A 9,842-nucleotide genomic window follows, 5' to 3' on the forward strand; every position below is an offset into this window, starting at 1 on the left:
CATCTTTTCTAGTTTATGCTTTATGTGTAGGCCTAGGCTACTCTAGACACACTGGAATAACTAAACGACATGACAGTCTTGATCACGGTTCTACACAAAACTAGCCTTAAATAGCCCCCAAACTAGTCCAGCCCCAACCACAACGAGGCAGACTAAACTACAACAAAGACAAGAAATAGAAGCCGATATTGTGATGGCACTGGCAGATATTCTGACAGAGAAATCCGAAGGAGGAGTCGGACTTGCGGGCGGTCGGAGTAACTGACAGTCGGAATACCGGGATAACTTTAGTCGGACGAACGGGTAGTCGGACCAATGGGTCTAAAATGATGGGGACCTATGGTCGGAATATTAGGTAGCCGGATTTATGGGTAGTCGGATTATTGGGTCGTCGGACTGATGGGTGCCTCCCGCACCGGGCAAGTGGCTGCACTGTTGGCGCACATCGAGTGTAATTAACGGAAATGTAATGCTTAGCCTATGTCAGTGGCACGGCGCGAAAAGTAGGCTGCAGTTATCAAAAATGAAACATTTTAACAACGGTCAACTTACTTTACCGGAGAAACTCTCATTCAAAAGACGCGCCTTGTGTGCGGAAGCAAGCAGTCACGTCACCTCTCAATTGTCCAAATGAGCAACTCTTTCCTTCTGCTCCTGTGTAACTTACAAGTGTGACCTTTTATACTGCAGTTTAGCTGAGTATTTTAATGATTTAATCACGTGGCTGATAATTTATTAGGTTTGTATGTGTAGCTGATAGTAGCCCTCAAAATCAATCAAACTAAAACAAAAGTCAGGATTATGCAACCCTGGCTGATCCATTCAATGCAAGTCAGCAGTGTATTGTGCTGAATTGAGTCATTTAAGTAGGCTAGGCTAAAGACACTGTTCTGACGACTAGCTGACTGTTAAGATTGTGCAAGGCATATAGGCCTACAACAAAATGAACGTTCTTCTTCCAGTGTGAAGTAATCGGTAGCTTGATTAATGAATATATTCCTTAATTTTGAAACAGTAGCCATATGTTGTTATTTCGGTTGTAGTGATGTAAATCGATTCAGTTCCAGACAGATGTTTTCCAGAAGCCGTCACAGACGCTGGTGTTAATTACAATAAATCAATTAAGTATACAGTAATGACAAACTCCAACATATACTACAAATACAAAAAGTTGCAGTAACATTGGGTAGCTGTTACGACTCCTATGGTCGGGCTCGGCTAGTCTAGGGTTTAGGGGAGCCGTAGACCTGGTCCAGGGCGATATCTATACAGATAACGCCCTGTTACTCTCAATGCAATTTGCCTATGAAAGCGCTTCATCGGCCCGGTCGTCCGAGTCTACAGACAAAACCGTTTCGTTACTCACCAAAGTAAACACATCGTTGGAAAGATGAAAGCCTTTTCTCCTAAGTCACTACAGTTTGTAGTCCCCCACCTTTCAAATAAAAGGCAAATTTGTACACTTAAATGTTTTATATCCACAGCGCATCGACTGTCTTCTTCTACCGGCGAATCGGCGCTCTCCGCTTTGTTTAGCCTACTCACTGCTGCCGCCCATGTCAGGGATGATGCATTACATCTTAAAGTCTCTCAACACCATTTAAGATGTAATGCATCATCCCCGACATGGGCGGCAGCAGTGAGTAGGCTAAACAAAGCGGAGAGCGCCGATGGTGAATGGTGCACATTGAACATGGAATAAGGAAGACAATACCAGGAATAAAAAGTATGAATATTTACTGTAGGCATTGACACAAGACATATAACCAGGGGCAGCAAAATAAGGCAGGAGATTCCGTAAGAAAAGTAGTAACAAGAAAATAAAACCCACCACCAATTAACTGCGTGACAACCACCCTCTAACCTGGTGGAAATAACATGGGTTAAACCTACGGGTAGGATGTAGACCCCGGTCTAACCACCTACCCCGGGTGAAGAAACTTACATTTAACACGAAACACTCAACATTAACAAACTTGACACACATTAACAAAGAAATACTGATACTGAAACGACATAACAAAGAAACAAGATGACAACTGAAGCAAACTAAAGGTCTGAAGAACATCAAAGCAAGCTCAATGAGCAAAATGTCATCTGCCACAACACGCAAACAATGGAACATATATACAGTAGGATGCAGACGGCACTCTGATTGGATGAATGGATGCTTGTGAACGCATTCTCATTAACAACTGGACCTGACCATGAATGGAGAGAAAGGGGAGGAGACAACAGAAAGAACACAAAACACCAAACACATACCCACAGCCCACATACAGTATGCATACAGTGCTGATGAAGACACAAATATACACATAATCTAATCTATCTATCATAAGGCTGTGTATGACTTCAAGAAAAGATTGATGCAAGATTTCATTAACTGCAGGAGGAACAATAATTTGATACAGTTTGTGCAGTGGACAAAGGATTTGTGGACATCTGTGAAGTTTGAGAAATTAATCTTAGTTTCAGAAACAGCTTGGTTGCAGATGCCTATGCTATATTATGCAATGAGTACAATGGTTGGGAATGGTCATTCCAGAAGAAGATCTATGCCTGGATGACGACTGCTGAAAATAAAATCTCACAAATTCAGAGTTCATTGGAAATATGCTAGAAGACTTAAACTGTGAAGCGGCTGCTGAACTGTCAAAGGGAGAAAAGGAAATTCAAGATAACCTGAAGAAATACTTTAAGAAGGAACAATTTGATGAATTGTGGTCAATGCCCCTTCATCACTCTCAATGACCCTCGAACATACCTGGAGCACTCCAAGAGCAAGTACTGTACTCTGATGACTTTTTTGACTTTCATGAACGAAACCAGTGTAAGAAAAAAGCTGAAGAATTCACACAACTGTGTTTGCAGCCAACTGTACAGGATTATGTGACAAAACGGATTGGTCCTGAAATTGTTGAGTTAATGAAGACAGGAAAAGGGTCCAAAAATTACAGCACATGAGTTCTCGCCATCTAGAGGGCGCCAACATGGATCTGCTTTTGAAAAGAAGGGAAGTTTATTGGATTTTTACTTTGCAGACTTTAAATCCCAAATGTCTTAATAATGTGATGTTGTAATCTGTTGATTGACCTTGCCATTTTCTCTGATATTCTCTTTGTTCAGGCTTTGAATACCTCACTTTATCAAGCCCCAGTAGAGGCCTGAATTTTAATTTTATTTAGTATTACATATACTTTTCATGTACTTGAACCATTGTGATTGTTGCTTAATGGACACTTTTGAATTTAATTCATGTGATATGTATTCTGGAAATGTTATTTATATTTATTGTGAATTATTGTTGTTGTTGGCTGTAGGCTACAATATTACATCTAGCCACACCCACTCACTGATCCCTAATCAAGCTCACCTGAGCAAATTTCAGGGTGTGGCCAGCCTTTATATATATCTCACTGACATGAGTGTTTTTTAAAACCTAATAAAGAGTTTGCCAGTAAGGTAAGTGTTGCTGGATTTTCTCTGCAACATCAATATAAACTTGAAAAAACAGTTACTAAACTGAATTGTGATTTACTGGAATGGTGAATGGTGAAGCCTCGGCCCAATTTAACCCCTGTCTAATACAGTATTGGGCCATAAACAGCATGCTCATGCCCTTTACCTGTATTTAAGCAACAACACACGAGAGGGAGTGCTTTGTCATGGTTATTGGCATGGCTGGGCTGCGGTCGAGTGCCGTAGCCAGCATAGCCAGGCCAATTACCACGATAAAGCACAACCTCAAGAGTGTTATTGCGTTTTGACAACAGCCCAGGTTTTTTGTGAAAAAGGTGGGTTTATAGTGTTCCATTTCTCTAAATTCTGTTGCTTTTATCCATCTGCAATGCAAAATAGTTCTCCATTGTTTAGCGTTGCTATAGGCAACTTAACACCAGCTGACAGCGTTTTCAGAGTGATACTTGTACAGTTGTTGTATTGTGGTTCTTGGCAAGGCTCCGAATGCATCTTTGCCAATCACAACGGATCAACTGTTATTCTATAAGTTGGGGATCCTGAAAGATGTTTGCAAAATAAACAGTAACTCTGTGTAGTGTTACGAAAACAAGACCAATATTAACAACCCCCTCATCTCTTGTACTCAATTTTAGAAGAGCTCCTGACTAAATTTGACTATGTCAAATACAAAATGTACATAATACACCATGAGCACTTTGTGAAGTGGTGGCTATATGACAAAATTGCCATTGCCCTGTCAAATGACTACAGCAGTCTAAGCAAACTAGAGAATGAACAACTCTCAAATATAGGTAATAGCAATCCCTTTGTGAATTCGCCCCATAGTTGTTAAAGTTGACCCACAATTTATTATTTTTGTTTTATCGTCTGAACACAGTATCTTATTTTGATGATTTGCCATTTTGCTCAACTCTGCAATATTTCGTTTTGATTTCCCACTCCCCACAGAGCAGGAGAGACTAGGGGTAACAGTTCCATTTTAAATTATAATTTTTTAGATTAATTTGTATCTGAATTTAATCTCAAATCTTTAATTGACTACATTGAAGTAGAATTGATGGCTAAGCGTGCGAGCTATAGAAATATTTTTAGGGTTAGGGTTAGGGTTAATATTTTTAACCCTAACCCTATTGGAGGGTGAAGTGGGACTACCATAAATCCAATCCCAAAGTAGGGTTAGGTCTTCAGTACTAAGTACAGCAGAGTGGCAAGTGGTTGATTTGGAATTGGACCAGCATCTTTGGGCATGCCTTAGCCAATCAGAACAGCTCCTCCCAAAGATCAAGTGTGGGAGAATACCAGACAAAGGTCAAAAGGTTACTAGGAGGGCCAGTATAAGTGACTAAAGGTGTCAGTTTTTCTTTTTTTCCTTCATTCACATAATCCCCCTCTCTGAAAGTTGAGTTGGTGAAAATGAGCTGGTGATGTATGATATCTCTGGAGTTTTGTATTAAAACAAAAGAAAAAAAGGTTCTGGACATCTGTATATTGTAGTTTTCCTGGTTTAGAACTGTATGGAGATTTGACTTGCACACCAGATCACCCACAAGGCACCATCTGTCAATCCTACTGAACTCTAGATACAGTTCCTGCCCACACACACACCATACACACTACATCAATAAATACAGTCTCACTCTAACAGACCTTTCATTCCTCAGTCAGAATGAAGTGGTGTCTGGATCCAATCCCACTTGGCGGTCCTGAACCCATAACCACCTGTAGCTTCGGGATGATTTCTTTTTTCCTAAATTTCATATTGTGTTTGAGATGAAAACACAGGAACTGCAGCAGTGTGTTTGTTCACTGACCCAGAACATTGTCTATTTTGGATTCGGGTGGTTGTCTCCCTCTTCAGGGTGAGATCTGTCTCTTCTCCTTTTCTCAGTACAATAACAAGCACATGTTGTCAAATGCCTAAGAGGTACCAAATATACAATGCAATAAAAGTATTATGCCTGCAGAGGGAATGGGCTTCACTGCTAACAACGAGAGGAGCGCTGAGTAGCCTACAGTTTTTAACAACTGGCAACTTGCCGTGAGGATTGTTACAGGAGCAGGTTGCTTTGTCAAATATAGAAGCTATCCATTTAATCATTTAGACTACACTTCAACTAGGCTACAGTAAATGGGGGAATAATTGGCCAAGATCTTTAACAGTGATGTCTGTTTTCAAATGAAATCAAATTAAACTTAATTTGTGTGCATTTCATACACAGAGGCAACACAATGCGCTTTACAGAGAGCAATGGGAGGGTGGGCATAGGTCCCACCCCTACATATTCCAGAGGGATGCAAAAAAAAAAACTGTTTCACCTGGGGGCCAGAAAAGTGATCTGTAAAAATTCTTCCCTGACCTGAATGTTTGTCTATTGGCTAAGAACATATACAGAGCAGAAAACATAAACTAGATACTCCATAAGAGAGACATGACTAACAGGAGAGTGCACAAATAGTTACAGAGAAGTTGCCTACATGGTAGGCCATTATGTGTTAGCTAACCCTGTAGTCTCTAATATGATATTTAAGTGAATCATATAACAAAGCACAGTAAGCACTTAGCAGAACAGGCTCATAGAGAATGCCGCAAGGCAGAGGTGGGGAGACAGAAAGCAGAGAGCCAAAGGTAAAAAATTGTTTTGATTTGATCTAATTCTTCTACATTGCATCTTCTGGCACGCTACTGTCGCTGAGATCACAGTTGGCGCGGATGAAAGAAAAATTATTTGGTTTGTTCATTGTTCCGTTTGTGGTGTAAACCGCAGGTGATGATTTGAATGGTGAATTTTGACTGATTCAGTCGATTTACAGTATCTGCCCCTGATGTTGAGTAATACTTTCTATACATGTGCAGCCCTGCATAGTCAAGGTTCACAGATTTTACTATGGTTCACATAATATTATTATTTGCACACAGGCACCTTGCACTAATAGTATAGAATCTGAATAAGAGCCCTGTTTTGACACACCTCACCACCACCCCATGGAACAGCTTTTTACCTTCCAGAACAGAGGTTTGAGTCACAGGTTCTCTAGACTCCATGCAGGGATCACCTCACCAATACAGGACCGGTAGTCAAATCGTGGATGAGCAATACTCCTTTATTGAGTAAAAAGCAAGCCGTTTATGTTTTCATACAGCCAAATTAAGAAAAATGCAGAATGGGTCATCTCATACATGCTATCAATTATAGCTAAAACATCACCAAGTAAATGATTGCCAGCTGCTGTATTGGTAAGATGTAGACTACACTTCAACTACAGTAAACCCTAGTCCCTTAGGGGAATAGTTAACCAGGATCTTCACCAGTGATGTCTGTGGTGTAATTTGGTCTAAATCTTCTACATCTCAGGGTTCAACTGTTACAGGTACAGTTCGGATCCCAGCTTTTCTTAGCTATGTACAGTAAGCATCATAATTCCTATTCTGACAGGGCAAGATCATTTTGATAGTCATCAGTGTACAGTAGCTAGATCCTTTAACAACAGTGCTTAGAGAGAACACCAATGGACATTCTATTTCTCACAGATCCATGCATTTTTTGCAGAACATGCATCATCGTTCCACTCTCCTAGTCGGCTTGAGCCACGGTGGACGAATTCCCCACAGTCCTGGTCTCCTCCAGCGCTATTAGGCTGTCCATTCTCCCAGTACCTTCAGTGCAGACAACACAGAGAATCACGGTCTAGTCCTGCATGAGCTACTGTAACAACACACAATCTCACTCAGATCAATGATAATCAGTCTTCAGTCTTACGATGTGATCAGTGGTGTTCCGTCCACCCAGGTCCAGGTCCCCTCTCTCCCTCTGTCAGTCAGACCAATCCAGGCATTTGCATTATTTGTATATAACCCATTGATGAATATCTATATGGTGGAAGAAAAATCAACATTAATCATCACACGTATCTCTCTGTCTCTCAAACACACACGCACACGCACACACACACACACACATGCACACACACACACACACCTGTTCCTCTCTGCTGTTTATGATCACCAGGTGTGCTCCTCTGGTCAGACAGTCCTGTCTGCTCTCCTCCCAGGTTTTCACCTCAGTGGTGATGTAGTAAAAGCTGTCACCAAACGTTCTCCATCCTTCTTTAAACACTTTATACCACATAATGAAGTTTCAGTGAAACAGGACAGATACTGTATACGACTGTTTAAAGGTTTAAATAGTCAACTGCCACATAACCGAAGAGGAAGCAAATAAACATTAAATAAACAACATACAGTAAAAAGATCAGAACTGAAAATATTTCCTGGTGCAGCTCTAGACTACTTTTCCATTTGAACTTAATGTCCAGTAAGATACATTGTTCTCACTTCTGATTCTCTCATTCAGCCCTTCTATGTCCTTCTTTAGCTGGTCTCTCTCCTCAGTCACGTTGTTATTACTGGCCTGTAGCTGGTCTCTCTCCTCAGTCAGGGTGTTACAGCTGGCCTGTAGCTGGTCTCTGTCCTCCGTCAGGTTGTTGTTCCTGGTCTGTAGCTGGTCTCTCTCCTCAGTCGCGTTGTTATTACTGGCCTGTAGCTGGTCTCTCTCCTCAGTCAGGGTGTTACAGCTGGCCTGTAGCTGGTCTCTGTCCTCCGTCAGGTTGTTGTTCCTGGTCTGTAGCTGGTCTCTCTCCTCAGTCAGGGTGTTGTAGCTGGCTTTTTGATCTGTGAGATCAGCATTAGTTGATAGGAGAGAGAAGTTGTGGTTTGATGCAGAGAGGCTGTGGTTCATTATTCTCAAAAGTGTGGAGCTGATCTAGTCTTTTCCCTCTGTTTCACCCCAGAATGTACTTATTATGTATCCAGTAATACTGATATTTAAACCATAAATAGGGGCTGGGCAGCTCTGTGAGGACCTCTTGTTATCGCCAATATTCTGCTTCTGAATCTGAATCTTCTTCCTAGGAATTCTGACTTCCCATGCATGGAAAATCACCAAACTTTGCACATAGGTCCAGTCCTATGCCAAAAGTACTCAACTGACCAAAAGTCCTGATGGTTTGACTACAGCAACTGACCCAAGTGAGTAAAAATGTCCACATGCTTCAAATTATGCATCACTCTGTTTTTCTCAAAAACTGTAACACCTTTTAAACCTCCTCCCACATCTTTTGGCCAATTTACACCACATTTGCTATTCATCTTCAGACTGTCAACAAACAATCCTCACAGATTTCTGAAATATCAGAAATTCATCCCACAGTGCATCAATGTTTTACTGTAAACAGTACTGTATGCAGCTACTGCAAATTCTCGCTCAATAAATCTCCAATCTTAATGAACCAGGCCAGGTCCAGCCTGGCTTATGTGCGTGGCTGGCTTGTTTCTGTTCAGGACTGGTAGGATGGAAGCTAGTCATGCCACTGAAATAGCTGTCGATTGAAATGACATGAAATAATGTCTGATAAATTAAGATAAGTCTTGTCGCCTGGACACATAATTTCCAATGCTTCCAATGCTAATCCAGCACAATAAGAGCGAGATGGCCAGTTAGCTCATGAGCTCACAACAACTAGCAGCAGCTTCCATAACATTAATGGTAGCAGTCAGTGGCTAAAGCAGTTACACCTATGATACCTGTAACGTTAGCTATTTTGCTGCAATTGGTTCAACTTCTGACCTCCGGCTGAATCCGCTTGGCAAGCGGACCTCTGGCGGATTATTAGCGTCAGGGACAGCGGTCCGCTAGTAATCCGAAATGCTCCCGCTAGTGCTCCACCACCATTCCATTGGCAGTTTATTGTCTACATCCTAGGCCAATTGACCCTAGGCTTATGGATTTCTATTGCTAAATGAACTTACTCTAAACATTTTTTGGGTAACCCTTCCTTTTATAGTCCCCCAATTACTAAACATTTACCTGGAAAATATGCGACAGCGGCTGGTGATTTGGTCCGCAACTCGGCAAACCCCGAAATGCGCTAGGGGGCAAAATAAATAAAAACGTTTTTTTTCGTTTTTTGTTGTATTACCAAAGTTGAAGTTGTGAAGAACCCACTTGCTATAACAGACAACAGTGTTAGGTTCACGAAATACGTATAATTAGTCTGCAAACTAAGCTCGTTTTTAGCTGATTTCGAGTCGGGTTTGGGGGCGGGCAGATCGATTAGCATGATTTGGTTTCATTGGCTATTGCTTCAGGGTTCTCCGCCCCCCACCCTTCCCCAACACGCCGGCTTTGTTTACATTCAGTCCCAAGTTTAACCATGCATGCTACAGCTTTTGCTAAAGAGAAGACGGGGATGGCATCCAGGACATGGAAAGAGTTTTAAGAGCAGCTAAAACTCCAGCAGAGCAGGACTCGTTCGTACACGGAGTTTATTCTTGATGACCTGTGATACAGAGATGACTGTAT

General features: G+C 41.5%; 1 protein-coding gene across 1 annotated transcript; it reads right to left on the reverse strand.

Moving 5' to 3' along the window:
- Positions 1 to 6,866: 6,866 nt before the first annotated feature.
- Positions 6,867 to 8,219, reverse strand: LOC311322588 (C-type lectin domain family 4 member F-like; the record flags this gene model as incomplete). The annotated part of the gene is made up of 4 exons (XM_084454675.1): positions 6,867 to 7,138; positions 7,242 to 7,351; positions 7,461 to 7,597; positions 7,817 to 8,219. The coding sequence occupies 4 exons, from the start codon at positions 8,217 to 8,219 to the stop codon at positions 7,000 to 7,002; spliced, it is 789 nt and encodes a 262-aa protein (XP_084310801.1). The 3' UTR covers positions 6,867 to 6,999.
- Positions 8,220 to 9,842: the final 1,623 nt, after the last annotated feature.

This window comes from Borostomias antarcticus, assembly GCF_949987555.1.
Source record: "Borostomias antarcticus genome assembly, chromosome: 20".
Taxonomy (NCBI): domain Eukaryota; kingdom Metazoa; phylum Chordata; class Actinopteri; order Stomiiformes; family Stomiidae; genus Borostomias; species Borostomias antarcticus.